General features: G+C 52.1%; 6 protein-coding genes across 6 annotated transcripts; 4 read left to right on the forward strand and 2 right to left on the reverse strand.

The window, feature by feature from the left end:
• Positions 1-1,138: 1,138 nt before the first annotated feature.
• Positions 1,139-5,350, reverse strand: MAA_02908 (Hydantoinase/oxoprolinase; the record flags this gene model as incomplete). The annotated part of the gene is made up of 3 exons (XM_007820906.2): positions 1,139-2,936; positions 3,002-4,260; positions 4,319-5,350. 3 exons carry the CDS (start codon positions 5,348-5,350, stop codon positions 1,139-1,141), a joined length of 4,089 nt encoding a protein of 1,362 aa, XP_007819097.2.
• Positions 5,351-7,729: 2,379 nt separating this feature from the next.
• On the forward strand, positions 7,730-8,274 carry MAA_02909 (uncharacterized protein; the record flags this gene model as incomplete). The annotated part of the gene is made up of 2 exons (XM_007820907.1): positions 7,730-7,999; positions 8,050-8,274. 2 exons carry the CDS (start codon positions 7,730-7,732, stop codon positions 8,272-8,274), a joined length of 495 nt encoding a protein of 164 aa, XP_007819098.1.
• A 1,578-nt stretch (positions 8,275-9,852) lies between these two features.
• MAA_02910 (uncharacterized protein) lies at positions 9,853-11,518 on the forward strand (the record flags this gene model as incomplete). The annotated part of the gene is made up of 2 exons (XM_007820908.2): positions 9,853-11,264; positions 11,356-11,518. 2 exons carry the CDS (start codon positions 9,853-9,855, stop codon positions 11,516-11,518), a joined length of 1,575 nt encoding a protein of 524 aa, XP_007819099.2.
• Positions 11,519-12,096: 578 nt separating this feature from the next.
• MAA_02911 (autophagy protein 5) lies at positions 12,097-12,945 on the forward strand (the record flags this gene model as incomplete). The annotated part of the gene is made up of 2 exons (XM_007820909.1): positions 12,097-12,405; positions 12,490-12,945. The coding sequence occupies 2 exons, from the start codon at positions 12,097-12,099 to the stop codon at positions 12,943-12,945; spliced, it is 765 nt and encodes a 254-aa protein (XP_007819100.1).
• A 147-nt stretch (positions 12,946-13,092) lies between these two features.
• On the reverse strand, positions 13,093-14,547 carry MAA_02912 (DNA excision repair protein ERCC-8; the record flags this gene model as incomplete). Its single annotated transcript, XM_007820910.1, has 1 exon — positions 13,093-14,547. The coding sequence occupies one exon, from the start codon at positions 14,545-14,547 to the stop codon at positions 13,093-13,095; it is 1,455 nt and encodes a 484-aa protein (XP_007819101.1).
• A 431-nt stretch (positions 14,548-14,978) lies between these two features.
• MAA_02913 (uncharacterized protein) lies at positions 14,979-15,842 on the forward strand (the record flags this gene model as incomplete). Its single annotated transcript, XM_007820911.1, has 2 exons — positions 14,979-15,117; positions 15,334-15,842. The coding sequence occupies 2 exons, from the start codon at positions 14,979-14,981 to the stop codon at positions 15,840-15,842; spliced, it is 648 nt and encodes a 215-aa protein (XP_007819102.1).
• Between the last annotated feature and the right edge of the window lie 9,950 nt (positions 15,843-25,792).

Consider the following 25,792-nt stretch of genomic DNA (forward strand, 5'->3'; position numbering starts at 1 on the left):
CTGTTGCCCCGGAAAAGCACAGGGTGTCTCGCAGCTTATGGCTTGTGTAAGCCCCCGTATCTTGGCTTGCCAACCACGCGCTGGTGGCTCGATCTTGGCGTGATCGAAAGGGTGGTGGTAGTAGCGGTGGGTAGAGAATTTCAACTCGTGGTCCGAGGTCAACCACATCTCTCTTCATGTCGCGGCCCCGACAACCTCATTTCGCAAACCGTGTCCGAAAGGCTTCACACTCCCTACTTCGTACGCAACCAGACCTCCCAGCAACCCGACTTCGAAAGCGCAAGACGCCGGTTCACCAAACGAGCGGGTGGCGATTTAGCACCGCGCTAGGGAGTGCATGGTGCATGCAAATCAGATTTCCGGGAACGAACGAACGACGAAGCTCATCAAGCAACAGGGTCCGCACGAGGAGCGTTGGGGGCCAAATATGTCCACTCCTCGCCAATAGCCCGAGGCTGAGCCCGGCATGCGCCGCCTTGTAGGGCTGACGATCGACTGAAAAGGGCAAAGTAAGCACAGTCGAGTGGTTTGCAGCTTGGCCACCATGGATAAAAGGGGCGCAGGGTGTTACAGCCATGCCTGTACGGAGAAGCCAAAATTGTGCCAGAAGAAGCTGTGCCAAAAAAATTGCCGTGGCCGGTGACCAAATGTGGATTGTGCCGGATATGCCGCCTGCTGAGCAATTTGTGTCTATCTTTTCGAAGCTCCGGAAGATGCCTATTTCAGCCAAAACGTGGCATGCCATGTCAGATGCACTATGAAATGCAACCATTGACGGGACCAACCGCCAAGTCGTGTTGGTAGGATGATGCAGAAAACGGTCCCGGGTCCCGACAAACTGGTTCAACAGACACGTGTTTGTGTTGGGACCGGGGTTGTACGCATGTGTCTTTTCCTCTTTTGTCCTTGATCTGATACGAGATGTGCGTGGGGAATGCGTGTGTTTCAAAGTTTATTCATGCCAATGGTTTCTTGTTGGTGTTGGTCTAGTATATCTGAACAACCCTAGCTCCTATTCTTAGGGTTGGATTTCTCAGCCTGAGATAAAGGCAGACAGATTGTTGGTTGTCCGCTCCAGCCCACACCCGCATCCGTAAAAGTCAATGTACTGACTGTATTTTCCCGAAGGCACGTCATCTTACGTCTGTAGGGCCGTATCTTCTCTAGCCGCACCGCTGCCCTTCTTCCAGCTCTCGGTGTGGTCCACCTGATCCCTGACGCGGCTCTTCTGCCCAGGCATCCCCCAGCCGCCGCCACCTGGTGTGCATACGATGATCCGATCGCCAGCCTTCATCGCCGCGCTGTTCTTGGCACCCATGTTGATGTAGCGTTCTTCGTACTCGGCTTCCTCCGTCTCGTCGTTGGAATGCGGTTCCCGGAACTGCTTGAGCGACTTCTCCCAGTTTGTCTTTTCGACGTTGCGAACCCACAGGTTCAGTCCGCACTCGCCGTCCTCTCCGCCATTCATGCCATACGGGCGGTATACGCGCCGTTCGCTGAGGATGGATACCTGCAGGGGAATCCGGAATTCGATATCCCGGATGACGCCGTCGCCGCCACGGTGCTGGCCGTTGCCCCCCGAACCCTTGCGAATTGAAAACTCGCGCAATAGCACGGGATATCTGCGCTCGAAAATCTCCGAGTCTGTGATTCGGGTATTCGTCATGTGAACGTGAACGCCAGATGTGCCGACCCAGTCGGGGCCGGCGCCGCTTCCCCCCGCAATAGTCTCGTAGTATCCGAAGCCCCGTACGGCCTTTAACCCGGACACGTTGCCGCCGAATCCAAACGTAAGGTTGTTGCAGCAGCCTTGGCTGGCAGCGCAAGCCTCAAACGCTTTGAAGATGACGTCTGTGATGCGCTGGCTGGTAAGCACGTTGCCGCCTACGACGGCCGCGCCGGGGGCGGGGGACAGGATGGATTTTGGCGGGATGTTGACGTTGATGGGGCGGAGGCAGCCTTGGTTCAGGGGGATGTCTTCAGATATTAGGCACCTGAGACAGTATATGATGGCGCTGTAGGTGATGGCTTGCGGGGCGTTGACATTGCCGTATACCTGGGGTCCTGTGCCTGCAAAATCAAAGTCGGCGCTGCCTTTGTCCGGGTCGATAGTAATCTTGAGCCTGATGGGCGTTCCTTCATCCATGTAGTCGACGGCCTCAAGATTTTTGCCTTTGAATCGTTTGTAGATGTCCTTGAGGAGGTTGCGCACGCAGAGCTCGGCGTTCCTTTGAATATTGACCATGTAAAACTGGACGGTGGGTTCTCCATACTCTTTAATGAGGCTTTCGATGAGGGAAATTCCCTTTTGGTTGGCTGATACTTGGGCCCTGAGGTCGTTGATGTTGTCAGCAAGTGTCCGGGTGCCGCTACAGCCGGGATACTGGGCTGGCTCGTCGTAAAAGAGCTCGATGACTCTCTTCTCATCAAATTTACCACCGCTTACGAGCTTTTCGCTGATAATGGAAGCACCCTCCTGGTATAGTTCGCGGGAGTGGGGGGGCATGCTGCCGGCTGTGATGCCTCCAATGTCGGCGTGATGTGCGCGGGATGCCGCGTAAAAGAGGATGTTTTTGCCGGTCTCGTCGAAGGCGGGCATAATCAAGGTGACATCTGGGAGATGTGTGCCTCCATATGAAGGATGGTTGGATATAATAACGTCCCCCTTTTCGAGCCTGCCTTTCCAGATCTCGGCTTGTCGCCGGACACAGGTTGACATGGAGCCGAGATGGACGGGTAGATGGGGCGCGTTTGCGACGAGTCCGCCTGTAGAGTCGAAGATGGCGCAGGAGAAGTCGAGGCGTTCTTTAACATTGGTGCTGACACTGGTCTTCTGCAGGGCCCGGCCCATCTGTTCGGCAATGGCCATGAATCTGTGGCCAAAGATACTTAGCATGATGGGGTCGACTTCCCGGTCAGTGTTTTCTCGGTGGTATCTATAGTACACTGTTAGCCTCTTCCTGTAGATTAGATGCTTTGGGAGGTGGAAGTGACACCGCACCCTTCCTCGCCCCCTCCTTTCTCATTGTCCAAGATGACGTGAGTTTCCGTGACCAGCGCATTTGTTTTGGGCGGTACCACAATAGTCTGCGTACCATCCGCGAGCATAGCTGGACCCTTTATGACGTCCCCGACATCCAGACTCTCCAACTTGTATACAGGGGTCTGCTTTCGTCCACCCTCAAAATACACCTCTTTTGTGCTCCTCTTTTTATCTTCCGCTACGTCCTGGCGTTTGATAGTCTTCAGCTGCTGATCAACTGTCTTTTCTTTGTGACGGAAACTCTTGCCGATGCCACGGACTCGAACATCATCAATAATTATGTCTCTGTCATCCAAGGTAAATCCGAATTCGTATCTGTGGTGCCTGGCAAATGCTTGACCAAACTGCCAACCTTTGCCATCGAAAAGCTGCTTGGCTTCCTCGTCAGTGGGCTTGACAATCATCAGAGCAGATTCAGTACCCCTGTATCGCATATTGAGATATTCTTCGAAAACAATCTCATTCTCACCGAAGCCCTGGTCTTTTAGAGAGGCCCGGGATTTTTCCTTCAGTTTCTCCATTTTCGCTTGTAGTTCGCTGACAGTCTTGCCGTCATCTTGCCAGACGGCAGAATCAGGCTCTTGGCGCTCGTCGACTACATCCGCGAGAGCCATGCCGTAAGCTGAGAGGACCGAGGAATAGCGATGCACGAGAATTTGACTGATTCCCAAGGAATCAGCTATGGCAACAGCATGCTGGCCACCGGCACCGCCAAATGTTGCCAGACGGTGTTTTGATGAGTCGTGGCCCTTGGCTTCCGTAATAGACCGAATCGGCCTTGTCATGGTTTCATTGGCAACTGTCAGAAATCCGTACGCTACTTCATCGATGCTCAAACTTTTCCCGGTTTCTCGGTTCACCTGGTCTGTAAGTCCCTGAAGAACCTTCCTGCTTGCCTCTTCATCCAAACCTTGGTCCTCATTCTTTCCAAAAATCTTCGGAAAGAACTCGGGCAGCAAACGACCGAGGTGTAAGTTGGCGTCAGTTACAGTGGCGGGACCACCTTTACGGTAGCAAGCCGGACCAGGGTGAGCACCTGCAGATTCTGGCCCGACTACAAAGAGTCCATTGCGAAAGAACAGTCTTGATCCGCCCCCAGCTGCCACGGTGTTGATATCTAGCTGAGGCGACTGAATTGTTACGCCTGCTGTGGTAGTCTCAAATACGTGCTCATACCTGCCTTCGCCATAACGTGAAACATCCGTACTTGTCCCTCCCTAGAACAAAAAAAGGTCAGCACCATTGATTGCTACCAACTCAAGGTAAAAGCTTTACCATGTCAAAACCGATTACGGGTATCTTTGTATCCTCGTCATACGATGTTATAGCGTAACCAACAACACCTCCAGCTGGCCCAGATAGAATTGCTTTCAACCCGGTGAACTTATCAACATCAACCAGACCGCCGTCTGACTGCATGAACTCGCATCTGGCGCCCCTGGAGCCCTTTTCTTCTTTGACGCTTTGTGTTCCCAATCCACCTTCGAACCCTTCTTGGAAGCCGTCGATGTATCGCCTTATGGCTGGCGTTAAATAAGCATCTGCGCAAACAGAAGTAGCTCTTGAGACGAGCTTCACCATGGGCATCAGCTCATGACTTAATGAAATATGTTTGAATCCGATATCCTTGGCGATGCGGCCGACTTGAGCTTCGTGGCTCGGGAACGTATATCCATGCATCAAGCAGACAGCAATGCTTCTAATACCCTCATCGTACACCTCCTGTAGCTTCTGGCGGACTTCGCTATCCTCAGCCCTCTTGAGAATACGAACAGTCTCGCCAGATGTGCCTCGGATAAGCGACTGTCCTTCTGTACCGGTCCCAACGTGGGCTTCCGTTTCAGTGACTTTGCGATCTGGGTCTTCCGTGTAGTCTTCCAGCGTCACACGCTCATCAATTTCAATAACCTTTTCGTACAGCACATCAGGCTTCTTGATTGCCAAATCAAAGATCTTGGGCCTCGACTGGTTTCCAATGACCAAGCAATCTCTGAACCCCTTTGTGACAACCATGGCAATTTTCTCTCCTTTTCGTTCCAACAAGGCATTTGTAGCGACAGTTGTCCCCATACGGATGGAGTCAATCTTTGACGTATCCAAGGGTTCACCACGAGGAATGTCTCGCCTAAGAAAATGGCTCATGATGCGCCGGATGCCTTCAAGCGGGGCATCTTTATAATTCGCCGGATCCTCAGAGAGAAGTTTGATGATGATTTCTTCGCCGTTTTGTTCTCCAACACAATCCGTAAAAGTCCCTCCGCGGTCAATAGCAATACGCACACCGCGCTCCTTGGTAAGGCCAGTCATTTTTCTGGTTTGATAGATGTGTCAGCCGAGGCTGAAGGGTATCTGGATGACGATGTGGAGAAGATGCGAAGAGACAAAAATGAAGGAGGTAGTGAGGTCCTGTCCTATGGCGGGGAATCCTAGGCTGCTGCTGAAGCGGTTGAGAGGAGAAAAAGGAAGGCGTATGGGCGCAAGGATTTGACAGTGAGATATTATCAGCTTCTCGCGTCACGACAGGTTATAAATCAACCAAGTCACAGAGGCGTAAAAGCACCTGGATTCGGTGGTGGGGAATGAGGATGGCGGGGTTGGTCCTCCGCGCGCTCATTCAAGGCGGCAAGATGTGGTGGACTACGACCGACCAGTCCGATCAATGGGTCAATGAATGGTCCATGGCTAGCCGTGAAAGTCTCCTAGCTCGAGTTCATAGGCATAGGCGACGTTGAATGATATCGTGGCATTGTGGTCGAGCCAGCTCAAGACCCGACTAAAATCAGTCGCACAGGGCGCGACGTTTGTCAAGGTGCGGAGTAAAATATTTCGAAATTAGGTCTGGTAGAATGCTCCTTCCTTCCACTTCAACCAGCACCTACCTACTCACGACTCACGTACCTACGCACGTGCCTACCAAGATGTATGTACATCTCGACTTGCATGCTCGATGGAGGGTGCATTTTAAGTCGACATCAAGACCGAAAATGAGGCATGGGCCACATCACGCCCTTACTGTTTTTTTTTTTTTTTTTGGCTTTGATAAAACCAGTGGGCGCACTACATACAACCGGGCTGTCAACGATTGTTCTCGATTCCCTCATCTACACCAAAAGGCGGCGTAATATGTGAGAGAGGTCGACAGCCATGCAGCCATGACGCTAACTCTCAATAGAAGAGGCCGCCAAATATGACTTTAACAGGACCGAAGAAACTCCCATTGTGCTTCTATTCCCGTCGCGGCCTTTGCCTCAGCCTCCATGTCCACGCCTTAGGCGTGGGTTGTGAGGCGTGATGACGAATATGGCTCCCGTCCTCGCCTACATTTCAGATCCATCATTAAGAGGGAAAACGCGATCCAGGCGTTTATTCCAAGAAAACACTCGGAGAAAGTTTTAATGGAAAAGACGAGAATATTCAACTCCAAGAACAGAGAAGACCTTTTGTAGGAGTCTGGCAAGTACCGCGGATAGACTAACCAAAGCGATCTTGGGCATATGTATTGCTCAGAGATGGGTGTTATGGCGCAAACTTCAACATGCCGTCAGACCATAGAAGACGGCTCACACAACTACTACCTTATCCCACCTAGCTTTGGAGCCCACAGTCGCCATTTGACAAGGCACACGATGCCATCGGCACATATCCTTGTCACCCGATCTGCATGGCTCTTTCTCGGGGATGCTCGGCTTTTCCGCCAACCCCTTTCTTTTATTATGTTCCTTTTCTTTACAAAGAAAGAAATACGCCTTGAATATTTGACTACAACTGGCAGCTAAAACGCGGCAGCAGCAACCTGCACGCCACGTAACATAGGCAGGCTGTGTATTGATGAGTGGGCGCAACAGCTATTTCTGGCCTGCCAAGAGACGCCATGGCCAATGCCAGTGACGTGCCACTATGCAACGATTCATGGAAATCTGATGAAGCTCCCCAGAATCTTTGATGCCAGGCGACGGCACGGGAGGGAAACTTGATGTCAAGACTGCTTCGGTGTCCGGTACCAGCCAGGGCCCTGGTCCAGCATGATGATTTACATGTTTGCGCGTCATCAAAAGTGGCGGATGTGGCTGCGCGCGGATTGTTGGCTTCGGGTCTGCCCAGACAGGTCACACCACCACTCTGTTGGAAATGACCTCATTCGATGCACTCTGCAACCGATTGGCACCTTTGGGGGATTCTTCCAGGGCGAAGCCAGCGTTTTGTTTTTAAGTGATTGGTGGAGAACCCTTGAGGCGCACGCGTACCTTGACTTGCCAATACCGATGCCAAGTTTCGTGTGCTTTGGATACCCAACTCGCCTTGTCCGGATGCTTGCACATAATCAGTTTGTCATGCCCTCTGGGTGCGTTGTCGAACAGGGGGTCAAAAAGCCGGCTTGGTGAGGATGAACCATGCCACCATGGTGTCTGGGGAACCCATCATGTGTCCAGACATGGACGCAATCCCAGTGCATTTTTATAACCCCTGGTTCAGGATGCGTATGTAATGCGCGTCACATTTCCAGTTGGTCTTGGAGATAAAAAGCCATGCTTCCCCTGCCACGGTTTTCCAACACCAAAAGGCTAATATAAGAAGGCAAACCGAATCGCAGCCCACTCTTTGGCATCACAGGTATCCAAGCGCGCACTGCCTTATCCACCACTTACTTTTTTCCATACCTTTATCTGCCAGCAACTTTAAATCACCATGGCTCTTGATCGCCTTGTCAGTCTCATTCTCAGATCGGCCGAACTTGTCTTCGCCGCCATCGTCGCTGGTGTTACTGGAGATTACCTGCACAAGTCCCACGCCAGTGCGTGGGACCAAGGAAGATTCATTTACACCGTAGTCGTCGCAGGCATATCTATATTCCTGGCATTGATATGGCTATTCCCATTCTCTAGCACCTTCACCCACTGGCCGGTGGACATCTTCATCAGCATTCTTTGGTGGGTTGCCTTTGGCTTGCTGGCCAATGTAAGTATACTTTTGTCGCCGCTTCATCGGTGGTCGGCTAACATGTGCAGCTGCTGGGATCTTCCTGCGGTGCTTGGTTCAACTGGGACAACGTCTCGCCCCGGGGCGACCAGTGCGGCAGATTCAAAGCCAACCTTGCCTTTTCGTTCCTTTCTGCCATCCTCTGGCTCGCGTCTGCCCTTATTGGCATCTTCTGGATGCGAAAGCAGGAACGCCGTGCTCGCGCCGAGACGGCTCCTCACCGACGCCGTTGGTATCGCCGCAGCCACGTCTAGAGGATCCAACTCCTCTGATGCTCGATACGCGCGAGAGGCCTTTTGGTCTACGGGCCAGCGCTTGCCAACAATTCACTTGGGAGGAATAGGTTGGGCAAACGTAAAGCAATGTTGTAAAGGAACATCTACGAAGCGACGATGGTTTTTTTGTGGTTAAGGGTCCTATTATGTGGCTGAACGTGGAATTGGCTTTGCGATACCCAGATGTTTGCTGGTTGAATAATGTCGATGATGATGAATAGTGGTGGACCTGTTGGTTTGAAGCAAGTGACATTGCCATTGTACCTAGGGTTAGCAACTAATACGAGTCAATCTTTTGGTATATTAAACTGAATGCCCATTGCCATATGAAAATCGCGGCTAGTGATAACTGAAGCTTCCAAGCGTTTCGCACACAGTTCTCGCCGCACGCAACGCTTCAAAATAAGCCATGGTGCTACCAGACTCTCGGCCACTAGCCAGCAAATGGTCTAGGGTCAATGGACTGCATGTGAATTCTAATAGTTCCTGCAACGGCGGCTAAGGAGGGCATGTCACCTTGAGCACGTTGCGGATCGGGGAGATCGAGATGCGGGCAACTATCCTCCAAGGCGAGTTTTGCAGATGCCGTCATTTTGCTGTCGGATTCAGCACTGCCATGGTCGTTCTAGACCATCGACTGCAGTAGCCATGCAAGTGTTCAATGTTCTTGTCTGGAGAGACGCTCACCAGCCACACTGAATGAATCTATGATGCCATTGTGTAGCACTTGTCGGCTTCGGTGTTCCGTATCTTGTGCCACCACCGCCACAGCCCTGTCTGCACGTCCCATTGATCGTCTCGTCGTCAGATTATCTGCCCCCTCGTTGCGTCATTCCAGCTACATGCCACCTACACTACACCGCGCAAAAGCTGCATGCCCACCATGCATCCATGGCTTTGTCCAAACCGACCGTCTAGCGGCGACCCGTATTTGGCCCGTTCACGTCCTTTGGGTGCCATTGTCGGCTCCCCCACCACAACCAAGCTTTCCATAGCGGAGACAAGTGTCCGGAGTTGAGGAGCTTGTTTATAGACGTGCCAAGTTCCAACGTCACAGGAGGGTCGTTATGACGCTTACAATATATGATGCACCACGGTCCCCCACTTTAATGAGGCTGGTGATGGGGTTTGATGGGATATCGTGCAAGGCGACAAGCCAATGGTTGTTTGAGCATGATTTCACCCGAACGAGGCTTCGTAACCGCCATGTGGTTTGGGCGAAAAGCAGGCCTGGCCATGGTGTTGCTTACCCCAGGGTCCTATGACGAAAGGGCTCAAAGATCAGGTAAGTCGTGATGCGTGATGGAGATTGCCATCGATGGATGCTAATGATTTCATCGCGCAAGAATCGAAAAGGGTAACGCCTCACACTTGTGCCTGGTTTCCGCCATCTATATAAACATGCGGTTGGGACTTCTCACAACATTCTTTCTGAGACATTCAATCATACAAACAGCCGCCTATACACACACAAGGCATCTATACTCATAAAAGTACCCCATACACTTATTCAGATACCCCATCCAACACCAAAGATCTCAAAGACTATCAGCCATCATGTCTTCCATCGTCAACAAAGTCAAAGAGGTTCTTCATTCCGACAAGGACAAAACCACACGCCATGAGGGAACTCACTCCTCAACACATCCCACCACCACTGGCACTCACACCACCAGCGCCGCTGAGCCTCGCATCCATGATACCACCACCACCGGCCCGGTAGGCGGCACCACTGGAACTCACGACACCTCCTTCGCCGGCTCAGACAACTACACTTATGGTTCCGGAGCCAACCGTGGCGCCTCCGGCCCGGCCTCCAAGACTGATGGTCCTCACAACTCCAATCTCCTCAACAAGGCCGATCCTCGTGTCGACTCGGACCGCGACCACAGCAAGAACTTGGGCATGAACCCACAGGGCACTGCTACAACTGGCACCACCGCCGGAACTGGTATCGGTGGCACTCAGCATCACAGTGGTGTCGCTGGCACTACTGCTCTTGGTGGTGAACGTACTACTGGCCCGGCTACGCGTACAGATGGCCCTCATCAGTCCAACTTGGCGAACAAGGCTGATCCCCGTGTCGACTCTGACCGTGATCACAGCCGCAACTTGGGCATGAACCCTCATGGCACTGCTACTACCGGCACCACTGGTGGTCTTGGCTCTGCAGGTACTACTGGCGCCGCCATCGGTACCACGGGCTTGAACCGTGGCTCTGATGGCCCTGCCACACGCACTGATGGTCCTCACGAGTCCAACTTGGCGAATAAGGCCGACCCCCGTGTTGACTCTGACCGAGACCACAGCCGTAACCTGGGAGCCAACCCTCATGGGACTGCTACTACTGGCACCACTGGCACCACCGGCTCTCACGGAACCCACACCGGTGCTCACGGCACTCACGCTGGCATCGCTGGTACCACTGGCACTGGTGACAATGCTGCTTTCTTCTCCAGTGGCACAAGTGGTGCTACTGGCATCAACCGTGGCACCGACGGCCCAGCTACTCGCACTGATGGCCCCCACGAGTCCAACTTGGCGAATAAGGCCGACCCCCGTGTTGACTCTGACCGAGACCACAGCCGTAACCTGGGAGCCAACCCTCATGGGACTGCTACTACTGGCACCACGGGCACCACTGGCTCGTACGGAACCCACACCGGTACTCACGGCACTCACGCTGGCACTACTGGGACGCACGTTGGCACCGCTGGAACCACCACCGGCACTCATGGCACTCATGGCACTCACGGCACTCACGGCACTCACGCTGGCACTACTGGGACGCACGTTGGCACCGCTGGAACCATCACCGGCACTCACGGCACTCACGCTGGCACCGCCGGCGCCGGGCCAGGACCGGCCCCGAACACTGCCGGTCCTCACAAGTCCGACTTGCTGAACAAAGCTGATCCTCGTGTCGACAGCGATCTTGACGGCAGCAAGACCTTCGGCGGCAACAAGACGTACGCGCAGCCTTAAAGAGTGGGTTCTAACTCATCTCATTGAACTCTCCCAACTCTATCATGAAGCAAAATATCTAACAAGCTTTTGCAGGAGCGAGTCTATGGGCCACAAGGATCCTACAGACGCAGCGCAGGTTCCCCCTTCAGTATTGCAGAAGCACATTGGTGCTCCGACTGTGGAACATGATCATGCGAAGCACGATCATACCAAGAGACACAGCGTTTCACACCAGGAACAACATCGTGGTTTGTAAGGATGGTTCTTTTATAGTCGGGGAATAATGATTTTACGAGTTGAAATGTACTAGTATGATTATTGAATGAATTGATATATTTCCGAGCTATCTAGTTTCATCATTCCTCTTGCCATTTGTGACTCGTATCTATATTGTGGAAAAGAACTTTATTACTCACTCACGTTGTCTGAAGAATGGATATTTATTTTTGATTAGTAACGGACAGTAATAGAGCTTCTGCCTACAGCGTAAATGTAGATCACGAATATGAAACTATGGCTACAATTTAACCAAGTAATGCTCGTTGCGAACAATCCAAGACCCTGAAATATTGACTCGGTTTCGGTACAATACTGAAAAGTCAACAGACTTAATTTCATATTTCTCATTAGTTATTGACATCTTTGTCTTAAGACAAAGTGGGTCGCAGCGCATTATCTCAGCATTGACTCTTGCACCCCACCCAACTTGGGTACTTACCCTATGACACCAGACTTCTTCAAGTGATATTACAGCCTCACCCAACCGGCAGTCACTCATCGTCGGGCATCCGTCAACCTCGAAGCTCCTCCCATACTCACCATGCCTCCCTCATGATGGCACCTTCAATTGCCCAGACGCTGTGGGACGCCCGTATCCCGCTACACGTCACGCACGCCTCATCACCCACCGCCCCGTTCATCACCAGCGTCCCACGCTTCTCCTACCTCGCACTCCTGCTCCCCCGACTCTCCGCCTTCTTCGGCTCGGCATGCTCGAGTTTTCACTTTGAAGATGTCCAGCTGAGGAATCTGGCAGTAGGCCTGTTGGTGGACTTGTACCAGCCCACGCTGCCGTTTCGGCTGGTCGTCGGTGACGGAGTAGGGTGGGATATCGGGGACACCTTTTTGAACTGTGTCAAGGAGGTAGACGACGCGCCACCCATATATTCCCCCCCCTCCAGCTGCGGAGAGAAGGACGAGGGAAATGCTAATGGTTCAAACATGTAGGCAGACTTTGTTCGTAACGGCAACGCGAACCAAATCATGAAAATGTCCAAGGAGCACACCACCCAGCTGTGGAACGCAGTCATCGACAATGACCACGGGTCATTCGCCAAGGTCAATACGAGGCTGTTGAATGCGCCTACCAGCCTGAAGCACGTTCCCGTGCGGGTGTACATCCCCTCTGCGCCGGAGCACCAGGACCCGGCTATGTCTGGGGACGCCGGCTCCTTCAGGATCGTGCAGTCCCTCGTGCCGGCGGCAAGTGCTGACCGCAGGCCAAAGCTGCTGGGCCAGGCGCTTAAGGACATGATGCCGAAATTGTTCCCGAGCAGTAGGGACCCCGTGTTGGCTGGGGTGGTTATGCATGGCGCCGGTGTGCCTTTTGATGCGCCCTTGGCGGATCTCATGCGGGAGGCGGCGTATCCTGACGGTTGGCTTTGCTTGGTGGTGACTGTGTAGACGGAAATCGACATGGCATGGTATTTGGGAAGCAGGCGTTGGGTCTTTTTCTTCATTCTTTCATTTCATAGCGCTTGCGTTCTTGAAAACAGGCAGGCATCTGTAGATGGGGGTAAATATAACGCGTCTACTCCGTAATCAAATACACTACCGGCTTGTGCCAGTAAATGTTATCTGTCTACCCATCAAACTTCTATACGCATTGTCCACGGCTTTTCTTTTCCTCCTCCTCGTCTCTTCATCCTCGTCGATGTCTTCTGTCTCATCAATATCATCCGGTCCCGGAATCTGCGGCATCCACGCACGAATCTGGCCGTCCAGGTGAGCACTGTAAATCGCACCTACCGAGTTCCCGCCCCCCATGACGGTTCCGATCTGTCCAGGCCCTCCCCCCGCTCCTCGCCATACAATCGTTGTTGTTCTGTTCCTGCCCAACTCTCCGCCCCGAGGACCTACAGGGTTGGTGGAACCAGGGCTGCGCAACCTTGTAATCACATTCCCATCATGCAGGTCAAGCAGCAATATCTCCTGATCGTTTGGCCAAATCAGAATCTCCTTGTTATTTGAGAGGCCCGACGATGTGACAACCATGGTAGCAGTCTTGGCATGCCGATTCTGAATCAAGGCTCCAAAACTCGCAAGAGTATTTGCTCCCGTCCCCGCATCCCAGACTCGGATCTTACGGTCCAACCCTGCTGACACAATGTACTTGGCATCGTCTGTCCATTGTAACCCGTTCACGGCCTCATCGTGGGCCTGGGCAGATGTCCGAAAGTGCGGCATACTGCTCCAGTCCTGGTCCAAGGCTGTCGCGTGCCGAAACCGGTGAAGAACACCCAATGAATCTTCTTGGTCGAGCTGTGCAATGACACCGCCTGCACGCCGGATGTCCCAGATGCGCACTTTGCCGTCGGCATGACCACTGGCGAGGATGTGCTCGTGTCGCGGGCTCCATGATGTGCAGAGGACAGGGCCGCCGTGGGCAACAAGTGCCTGGACTGCGGAGCCGGATTTGAGGTCGACCAGACGCACGTTGGAGTGTTGCGTTGCGCAGGAAACAAGGAGGTGGTCTGCTATGGGGCTCATGGCGTGAGAATATATGGTGGCATTGAGATGGAAGTCTGCGGTGAGCGCGGAGCGTTGCGTTGCCCAGAGTTTGAGGGACTTGTCGTAGGAGCTTGACAGGAAGGCGTCTGGGTCGAAGGGGTAGAACGCCAGATGCGTGATGCCGTGACTGTGGCCATTCACCTTCTTCACGCCGGTAGAACGAGCTATTGTGCTCACCGGACGGAAGACATGTCGTTGGTTGGGGGTCGGTGCCTCGTCAAGATCCCATATCTTGATGGAACCTTCTGAGCCACCAGACACGAGAATGCGCCCGTCGAATTTTTCGAGCGCAAGACCGCTTACACCAGCTCCATGAGCGCGAACACTGCGTGCTCGCTCTTCTGTCTCTTCGAGATGCGTTTGAGATGCTATTTCGCCGTTGAAGCGGTGTTGTGGTGCTGGGGCGAAGCTACGGAGGAGGTCTGCGTTCACTGACTTGGAGAGGTCATCGGGACTATGGTCACCCGTTTCACGGGACAGGAGGCGGGCCTGCATTCATCGAGGAGACACGCGGGACGGCGCGTAAGCGGAAGTTACATGCGAGTGAGGACCGAGACGTATCAGTGTTTGCAGTGCGATTATGCTTTTGTTGTCGTTGAAGTTGATGATAACCTTACCCTGTGATGTCAGATACCCAATAGGTCCGCATTGAGACGACGTGGGGCTCCACATTGCCCCACGTCTTTTCAACCTCATCCCGAAACCTTCACAAATTTCCGACTCGAATCATCACTTCTTTCTTGTGGCATGAGTGCAACAATTCTCTCTGGGTCCAACGACGACATCTATGCGGGACAATGACAGTCAGGCGGACGCACCCACGCGCTAAATTTTCCAGGAAACCCAACTCTTGACGATTCGTTGCGAACAATTGTCTTGCCACCACAGTACCTATTCTCGCTTTTTAAGCCTGCAGCAGTGTCACTATGGACACCTATGCAGAGGACAAAGAGCACCCCTCAATTACAGCCGAAGAAGATAATGCTCAAGATTCCGGCGTCTCTGACGCGAGAAAGCCGATCTTGCCTCGCCGCCGCTTGGCAACCCTCTACGACGCCGTTGCAGGTAAATTACCACCACACCGCGGGAAAAAAAAACATGAAAATGCAACCGAGAGCCAACCCTTCATCACGTGAGATTAACATGATGCAGGAAGGGTTACCAAAGACACGGCTCTCAGAAATGAGATATCAGATCAGAAAAACTCACATGGGCACTCCCACCAACGGCAGGAACGGCAACGCAAAGTTACCAGGCACTCTACTCGTGGCACACCAATAGCCCCCCATGAAGTACTTTTCCGGCGCAAAGACGCGCCGGAGCGGTACGCTGAGCACGATGTGTACAATGCGCACGAGAGAGATCTGCCTCGTGGCGGGAGGGACATTCTCCCCCACAGCGATCTTCTCAAGTCGGTCCACGCGTACTCTAGCAAGTTCTACGGGGCCATGGAACGAAGGAGGAACGAGATGAATCGGGAAACAGAAGTCGGCGGCGGCGCTACTGGTGGACGTAGCGTCGACGAACGGAGCATGGACGAGACCGCTCTGCTCGCCTTTGGGATCCTGCTCGAAGAAGCCAGCAGGGAGGTCCTTGGCCAACGGGGTGATTTGGTATTTACAGAGGGTGTTGTTGGGGCAGACGGTTCAAGCGGAGATGAAGTGGCGCAGCGTACAGAGTCTACGGTTGGTTACCGAGTCGTCGAGTCGTCGTTGAGAACGGCAACTAACAGCTCTGTCACCGAAAGGAGATTGGCAAAGAGGAGGAGATTGGCAGACTCCAACGATTGAGTAACCAACACTTGCAATGCTATTATGACTCGTCGGCGGGGAAATTCTCCTTCCGTGCTTCTCGTTAGTTTTTTTTTATAGCATCCAATGAGGAAATGAGGGGCATAATTACGGAGCATGTTGGTTGTATTTTTCTTTATACATAACTCTATTCACTACGGAGTACAGCTGTCTAATTTTACGGGACACGACATGGCGTTTGGTTTCAAGTTATTCTGACGGATTGTCGATCTAGCCGCCTTCATTTATGAGCAGGTGAAGAACAGGGATAGAGTTTGGCTTCATATTGTTTCCCTAGAGAAACAGTTAGGTAGTAGATTCGTTATCCCAAGCATGAATGTGTTGGTCATTATGACCTAGAGCATACTCCGTAATGAGTATCCGTATACTGAGCAATGAAATCTAGAAATTTCGACAACGTCGAGCGCCATCATGACACATGCTGCACTAGGCGGAAGCCGATTGCGCCTCTGGAGCATGGGCAGGTTGCCAACCAGACACATCTGTACTAGTACAAAGAGGTTTGGGAACAAAGACTTGGAACATGGCCACGATTCGTATCAACAGACCAGCAGTTGGTCCGAACACCAATAAGCTGGAACACCTAGCCGCCATCGTGATGTGGGAACCACGAGATGGCTTTGGCGATCGAGGCTACTCCAAATGGCTCATTTGTTTTTAAATTTGTCTCTTTTACGGAGAATAGTTCCTTTGTTTCACACGCCGTGCACAAGGACGTTGTCGCCACATCAGGAGACGGAGGCTTGCTCACCTGCAGAAGTGGAGGTTGAAATAAGATCACGCATCAGGTGTCAATAAAAAGGCAGAAAGAGTCTGGTCCTTGGCCCTACAAATCGGTCAATGAACAGGGTATCTGGTGTATGAAATGTGTGTCAGAAGATGCACTGGGCGGCGAGCTGCTGACCGGACCAACGCATTGTTGGCTCGAAAATGGAGCCACAGACGCCCAATACAGTACAATATACGGAGTATATGCATTGTAACATAAAAACAGACTGACCGACGTAGCAGAATCAGTCCATGCCTGCCATGTAATTGCCAAGGAGGACTCCGTACCTCGCTGATGGGAGTGCTATTGGGCACTCATCGGACTCCATACCGGGACTTCAATCTAGAACTTTTCTGGCCCTTTTTGATCGCGAGGGTGTGGAGGCGGGGGAGGGTTCGGCATGCCATGTATCGATACATGAACTATTGTGTTTTTGAGAAGAAAAAAGTTTTCCCCCTCTCAATCATAGTACAAAGAGGACCTTGTCATGTACGTTTCGATAGTTGAGCGACATTGGATGGGGGTGCTTGCAGTCGACGCGCGGTTCGGCCATGGATCTTACCACCGCCACCACTCTTTTGTAACTGCGGCACAAACGCAACCTTGTATCACCACATTGTACTCCGTACATTGTAAATATGGACAACTCCGTTGGCCATGCCTTTTCGAAATGGGGAAAAACAGATCGAGGTTCTTACCCCCGGCCGTTCTGGTGCTCCCAGGTAATCTGCTATGTGCGCGACAGGGCTTGCATGGGATAGTCGTACAAATGCGTGAGTTACGGATATATTACACAGGTGCGTGTTCTGCGCGGCGTCGCCCAATGGCTGGACGGGGAAACCGCCTCCAGCTGAAAAGCCCAATCCAAGCCTGGCGACACCGACCGGAAGAGCGCAGCGCACCGATTTTGAGGTGACCGATTCGCACGAGATCTGACGGACACAGAGATCGCTCAGATATCGGCCAGCCGACCAGTCACCTGACCAATGTCAGTCCTCAACGGCGTTTTAGATTTGCCCAGTCTGACATACAGGCATGCAAAACGCAGGCCGGACAAGGCTTCACGTCTCTACCCGACATAGACACTTCTTCCAAGGCCCCTGTTAGAGCTGCGTTCCGGCTCTTGTTGCGACAACTGGCAAGAGACGGCAACGCCATCATTTTTTATTCGTCTCGATACGCCTCTTTTCTTGTTGGCCATGTCGCATTGAGTACAACATCATGGGCTTCGGACAATGATATCTGATACATCATCAGATGCTCTGAAACCGCGCAGTACGGAGTACTTGGCAGGCGAATCTAACGGTGTGAATAGGAGCTTGAAAATAGCATACGCCGCGTGCCCGATGGGATTCTAAGTTGGCAATTTTTGTTGCTGCGAAACGTGCGGTCTCATCCCCATCGTTGATAACACCCTGCCACAACAAAACGCCATGTTGCTGTAGTTGTATTGATAAAGGAAGAAACTCAAATAAGGCAAAAACAGGCGGTATGCTGCTGCATCACATTGTTTCTGTAAGCAGGAGGAGGGAAATGCGGTTTTGGTTACCCCGTACCTAGGTAGTCAATGAAGCTAAAACTATATCGCCTGGCGAATAGACGCTTTCGTGCCAACGAATGTACCCTTGCCGCTTCAGATTCTATACTGCTCATGAGAAAGAGTAAATCGTACTCCGTACACTAGCCTGCGGACTTGTTTGGACTTTTGGCATGGAAATTTGACTCAAGGCTCATCGGGGGGGTTCCGCTCAGTATTCCACGGGCCATCATCGTGACTTGATGTGACTGGAAATAGGCTGCTATGCAATTTACTATTCCCATTCGAGCAACTGCCAACCTCCCGACCAGGTCAGAGTGTCCTCTCATCTTACACCAACGATCAATTCTAAAGCCTGTTTGTGTCCAGTGTAGGCGTGGATGTGGTGATTGTGCTCCAAAGAATGCTCCGCTGGTCTGTCGATGCAAGGACGTGCAGTGCTCACTATTCGGATTGTTTGCGCTTAAACCTCGACACAGCACGAGATTCGAACGGGCCGTTCCTTGTGCCTGGGTCATGGCGTCCGTGAGTGCTATGTCATGCAGGTGGCTGTTTTCGCGATGTTTGGTGGTTGACGCGGCGACAAGAATCGCCAGGGACTCGTCAGAACGCCCCTACAAATTAAAGCAGGAAGCACTTTTGATTCGGGCAATGGAGCACAGAGCGCGGAGTACATACTAGGTAGATACTCCAGGTAATTAGTATTTACAAGAAACCTACTAGGTACTATCTAGGGAGGTATACAGTAGTAAACGGGCAATGGCAGACCGGCTTATGAGGCAGGAGCGAGACGGTGTAAAGAGAAAGATGCATTGTGCGTAGGAAGAACCAAGAGCAGTTTGACCACCGTTGTGGAAGGTAGTTGCACAAGACACAATGTGGACCTGGCAAAAAAAAACTCGGCAATGTTCCTTTTTCTTTTTCCTTTTCTTTTTGGTCTGGCCACCTTCATGATGATACAGAGTGCTAAGCAACGTCCCGTTTAAAACGCAAGTTGATCGAAAATGGCACTTGGGCTTGGGGGACTACGCACGGAGTACTCCGTACTGCATCCTGCTGTCTTTCACCTCCACGAACGCTTCAATGAAAAATTGACAAGTCATTCCATGCCGGACAATGGTGGGGTTGCCAACACCAAGTTTCACACATGGTAATGACCACTGCAAAGACGGGACGACGCCAGAAAAAGCAAAAACAGCCTCACGAGATCATCCCACGGTGGACTCCGTACGGAGTAGTACTGCCATTTTCACCCGCTTTTGCTTTTTTGCCTGCCATTACTCCGTACCACTCAGCCAAAGCCACGAAAAGAACAGCAACCCTATCCTGCTTTGATGCGAAGCTGAGCGAACACCTCCAAATGTGGGCAGAGCCTTGTTCACTCATGCCAATAATCTCGATCAGAGTGGAGCTGGCTGTGAGATGTGACAACGTCATCCATGAGATGCATGGTGATGAATGTTAGAGATTGGGTTTCGACATTGTTGATACGAGTAGCGTGCGCAGAATGCAGAATGCAGGAACACGGCGAGACACGTTGGCCCTGTCAGGACAGGAGGGAGAAGGGCAAGCAGAACAACCAAAGTACATCATATTGGACATAATTTGTTCTCAACTCGCCGCCTCTGCAAGCGGCGGTTAACTCGCCATTTCCCTCAAGGACCAAGGCCGTCATGGCAAGTCACAAAAAGCTGCCTCTCTTGTCTCAACTAAAGCGAAGCGCCGGCAACTGTTGATACAACCTATTTCGGGTGTCGAAGTAAATACGGAGACACAATAGGAGCCCAAGCATGTTTCTCTTGCTTTTGGTCGTGACAAATATCCAGCAGTACTCTGTACCCTGGACACAAACAGCTAGCCACCGACGTCCCTGAGAGTTCTCTCCGCATGGCGATCATTTCGTCTCGCAACCCTTGGCCGGGTTGTTGTGAAAATACACTTCGGATTACCGCGAACTGGCGCAGCCCATGGCAAGTGCAGAGTAGTATTTGGAGACGGCTGGCCTGGGTGATCAAAAGACTGCTCCTCATATTAAGACAAGAAAGACTGTTGGTCATGAATCCGGGGACCCGAAGACCAGGGCCACTTAGCTTTTCAAAATAGGCGTGGCACTCGGCAGGCGGGTGCCATCCGCGCGTATGTACGGAGTACATATGCAGGTTGCGCACTGCCTCTAAGCCTCAAATCTTGAATCCACATTTTGGGAAGGCGGCCTCAGTGCTTATGACAAGATTCTCAAATCCGCCGACCATGATAATACAAATATCGGCTTCAAAAACACGTACAGCATACGGAGTACTCAGCTGCCATCATCCTGTGCATGAGGGCGCTCCGGCAGCAACGAGTGGATCGATCGTTGATGATACTCGCCATCTTCAGGACCTCACAATCAGGGGTTCAGCACAACCCGGTTGGGAGTGTCGCAATCTCATCAAGATTGTCGCTCTCTACTATAATTCCGAATGCAGTATTCAGTGAACGAGGAGAGAAGAGAACAGCAACAGAGAGGACGTACATACATAATACATCAGCAGGGTCCGCAAACCCTACCTGGAGACAAGTTCGTTCTCAGTGGTGGTTTTTCTTCTTCTTATTTCAAGCCAAGGAACGGGGCATCAGCACGGCCATCCAGCCTTCTCGGCCAGTGGCGAGACACCAGAATCTCCCAGATCCGTGACTTCGGTGCCGCCTTCGCTCCTCTGCTCAATTAGGGTAGCAGGCTGATGAAGCCATAGCAGCCTTTTGTACCTGCTACTTTTGAAAAGTGGCACGGCACAGTGATGGCTGTGTCTGAGATCCCTACGGTAGCAATTTGAAAACCAATTCCTGGCAGATTGTATATCAATGGGGGAGAAGTGAACCTAGACTGTATGGCAACACGAAAGGAAGAATTGGCATAAGTGGTCAGCCACTGCAGCAATTGACCTCGAGGATGAGCGGCAGACGATCGCTTCGGGCTTCAACTAATACCAGTAGTGCTACTGTCGGCAAGTGGACACAAATCCCAGACAATATCGCGCAACTGTGGTTACTAGTTGACAAGAGGGCCTAACAAACTTGCAAAAATCCTACATAACAATCCATCGCTAGACTCTATCCGCCTAGGTTGTACTCAGTATTATTTCTTATACTGTACAATGGGCTGGAAGCCTCGCAGCATTGAATTTTGTCGGGTTGCTGCCATTGTGTCTCCGTCTTGCCTGATGATGGGGGACTGGGAGCAGCCTAGCTCACATGAACGCCGCAACCTGCAGCCAGGAGCAACCAGGGTTAACCATTCAGCTGGTTTGCTGCCAGAGTCTGTCTACCTAATCCCAGGCGCGCAGCGCCCCTCCCCCCCTTTATAACAGGCAATCTACGGAGTAGTTCCGCGTTGTCATTTGGCCCTCGGACTGCGGTGCCGACTTCGGACTGCTGGAAGCGTATAATTCAAGGTCAACGAGTTGCGTACCCACAGGCACAATCATAATCTTGACTACAGTTCTAGCATAGGCCTCTGGACTGGCGTCTTTAGATTTCATACTTTGAAACGGACAAGAAGGGTACTCTTGTAATAAAGTATTACCCAACAACACAAAGGCTCAACAACGAGGCTCCCTTCCGCGCACGGTCGACGCTACTAGGATTGTATTGGACAAGACAAACATGCGGGCATCCTGGCTTTACCTATCGACGGACCAGGGCAGGAGGTTGTTAATGCTTACCCCTAACCAACTCATCACGTTGGATACCCACGGCATTACAAATACAAGTGGGATAACCCAGATACCACAGGATGCATTTGGAGTCCCCTAACAAGGAGTTTGAGTGAATACGATTATACGGAGTAATAAAGATTGCTTCTTGCACCCGTGCAATACAGTGTCGCGAGAAGGCGGACACAGAAATACTCTTTTTGGTGTCTGGGCGCGCTTTGGCCTGGATTCGGTAATTACCGACCCAAGACACTGCTAGGTGTGTGGATGCCACCTGTGACAGAGAGGGGTTGAGCTGCTGGGTACGGAGCAAGGCAGCCAAGAATGATAAAATTCGAGATGATTTATGACGGAAACTGGCGCAGGCGCTCGGCAGATTTCCCAGTGGATAAGACCCTTCACAGCAACTCAACAAGGTCCGACGCGGATAGAGTGGATGAGCTGATGAAGACGAAAGACCAGCCATGTTTGACTGAGCCGCATCCTGCATGAGCAATTGTTCCAGGGGCAATGACACTGCTCCCAAGGCGACGGACAGGTGATCACGGGGGGTGAATGTCAGTCGTCCTTCTGAAGCGAATTGGAAAACCGGGATCCAATAGGCGCGGGCCAGCATTGATCAAAATGCGACTTCGTGACCTCGCGAGCAAGGGTTGATCTGTCGCTTGGTATCTGTGCATGGAGACACACTCTTATCCTTTTGAAGGGAAACGGGATTGGATGTCACCGTTAAAGTGGTCCACTGACGTACCCGGTGACTTCATGGCTGGGTGTCATCTTGCATACATACATACTCCGTACATATCGCGTTGAACCCCGGCGCCTGTGGTTCTTTCCGGAATGCCGACGATTTCGGATCTTCTTTCCACGGAGTTTGTGTGGCAATTGGATTTGTGTCGTGTACGGACTCTGCATTATTTGCTGGTGTTTTGGCGTTTATGCCAGTCGGCAGAGACTAATCAACATGTCGAGTATTTTCCGCAGCTCACCCCCGCCTTTCCAAATGGCGTCCTCGAGCCGTCCCTCGCAACTTTTTTCAAGTGGGATTACGTTTGGAAACCTAATCACTGATGGCTCGGGCCGCCAGTTGGCCGACAGCTAAGTCGTTGGGAGACTTCTCGGATGGGACCACGTGCCAGGCTATTCCCATGAAGGACTGGCGTAGCCTTTCGGAAATGTTTGACGTTCCCAAATGCTGGTTCTTGTGTGTAGGTCTGACGCTGCAGGCTTCCGTTCCGTGCCATAAATCATTTGACCGACACAACAAAAGAACCTTGGCAGAGACCCCGGTCTAGTGCACCATACACTTTGATAAAGTGGCTCGTCCACATAGTCGCTGACGGGTAGTAGTTCAAGTGCTTGAGGGCGGCGAGAGTGTCGTACGCCAGCAGCATGGCATTGCCTCCCTTACACAGCTGAGTCATGATGCATGCGTCTTGTCGTTTGGCTAGTTTACACATCTCGAGAGTGTCAATGCTTGCTTGCTCCCGTTGTCGCGGAGCTTAATAACTTACAACACTACCAGTAGTAGTAGTACTACTACTACAACACATGCAGATCGCCTGTGCATGCCGGAATGGTCTGACGTTATTGTAGAATCTGAAATCTGGGGTGCGGCATGACGTGACACAACGGTTGCGCTCATGAAAATGGCTTGAGCACTTGAGTAGCCCATAACGAGACAAGGCACTCGATAGTACGTATTGCACTTCTTTTTGTAAGGCAGCTATAGGCAGCTATAACGGCAAACAGCACACGGTAACCAAGGGTATATGTATGTATCATGCGTAATTTCCGCGGCTTTTAACTTGGCAGAGCTGTTGCAATTGCTTCGGTGGCCCTGCATCCACCATGTCTGCAGCGGTCAAGACTACACGATCTATGTACATGCAGGGATTATTGTGCATTCACTGCACTGGCCACGGTGCGCCCATGTTTGAAGAGTTTTCACTCTTTTAGCTTCGCCTGCATGTCATTGCCGATGGCGTACTGACTGGACCGTTTGATATATCGACATCAAACAAACGGGCGTACTAGAATTCACAAGATCAACCTCAACCAGAGTCGCAAACACAAATGAGTTGCACAGTGACACGGCCGTAGCAACCACGACAGACACGAGCTTCCGCAATGGAGTGTCTCATCAGGCATTGGACAGGCTGCGGTTCTATCTGTCCAGCGTTGATGCGCAAAGGCCTTTCCAGGCCCAACGATACAGGGTCATACTACTTGCCATAAGTTGACCTATGTGTGAAGGACGCATCCAGGACACCACAGAAGCATCAGGAGCACAGCAGTATTTAGGCTAGCACGCGTCGCCTTGTCCTGAATTGCCGCCACGGACATGGACTCCGTAAGGCGCCACTCGACACCATCTCGACGCCACTATGGCACTACCACCCCTTCCGCACACAAGGGTGCATCAATGTGTCGGCTGATAGAGTATACATAAAAGAGGCCCCCAAGTGTGCCGCTCCGAGGTATCCAAAGCGGAATCGAAAAGGCGCGGTGAAATGCTCTTTGCACAAGAAGACGAATCTCCCGTCGGGCGGTGACCGAGCGACGACCAGGCGGTCTAACAGAAGCTAGTGAACCCCCCTTCCCCCCAGCGTCAAGGGATCGACCGGGTCAATTTGCTTCTGTTAAGGTTCTTGGGCCAATACCGTGTTTGGAGAGCGTATATCCCGTACTTGGCAATGCCTCTTCGGCCCTGTGGCCAGCTCTAGCCAGCCTGACGTACCTTCGACACGAACCTCACCGCTCCAGGGGTGCTGGTTTGCAGCGGAGAGGCATGGAGTCATTCTTTTGTCGGGATTCGATAAACGAGCATGTACAATGTTGAAGCGGCGCTTGTCAGCCTGTCAGGGACGTTGATATCGTTGCACGTAGCCTATCATGACGGCGGCTGTAGTCACCGCTGCTTGATTCCAGCTGGGAGGGCCCGTGCCGAGATGATTGGAGTTTTGGAGACAGCAGCAGTGGCAAATGGGCACCAAGAATGGCAAGGTATCACGGACACACTATTGGCAAGTTCGGAAGACGTAGGTATTTTCTTCCAGCATGGTCGTTTGGGCCGTCATCCGGCCCGGACGTGTCTATCCCATCCTCCTGCCAAGTGCGCCAAGCAGTGTCCTGGGACAGGCTCTGCTTCCGAGTCTTTGGTTGACGAGCATGGTGACGGATGAGAACGAACCAGTACATATGTATGCACACATAATATGTATGTATGGTGGTCGCGCGCCCGGGCTCCTGGCCGGCACCAGACGCAAGGGTCAAGTTGAAGATGACGATGGTTTGACGATCAATTTGGATTTATCAGCGAGGGCAGCTGCCTTGAATGCTACTCTGGCGCATATCATTACTTGCTCTCATGCAGGCACTGGGTCAATGGCCATGAAGTCGAGATTGTTTTGCGCTCAAGTGCTGCAAGCGCAGTGACCTGTACAACGGTGCCAGGCGCTGCAAGTGAAAGTGACTGAACAGGGGCCGATTTGGATAACATGAACATTGAACGCCCGACCAGACCAGTTGACGGGACTTGTGGTTGGCCTTTATCTGCCTTTGTAGCTTTGAGAGCTGCCGGTGCCGGTGTCTATGCCAACCAGCAATTGACATTTAAAGAGCTGACAGATGAGGCCCAACTCCAGGCAGGCTGCAGCAGCGGGTTATTCGTCACGGCAGTCGCAGGACACGCAGATCCGAGTCTGGTGCATCAGAGAAGATTGAAGAGCAGATGACGCATCGACGGGCCCTGCGGATAATTCCGTATTATCGCATTCCAGCTTTGGCTAAAACGCCAAGGCGGCCGCGCACTTGGGCATCGAGAGCGAATTTTGATTTGCATCGTCCAAGCACCAGTTGAGCTCGCAGGCCGAACCATGACATCACATCAATCACATTGACATCCATTGCTGGCCCGCCGGCTACC

This window comes from Metarhizium robertsii, assembly GCF_000187425.2.
Source record: "Metarhizium robertsii ARSEF 23 chromosome Unknown MAA_Scf_4, whole genome shotgun sequence".
Taxonomy (NCBI): domain Eukaryota; kingdom Fungi; phylum Ascomycota; class Sordariomycetes; order Hypocreales; family Clavicipitaceae; genus Metarhizium; species Metarhizium robertsii.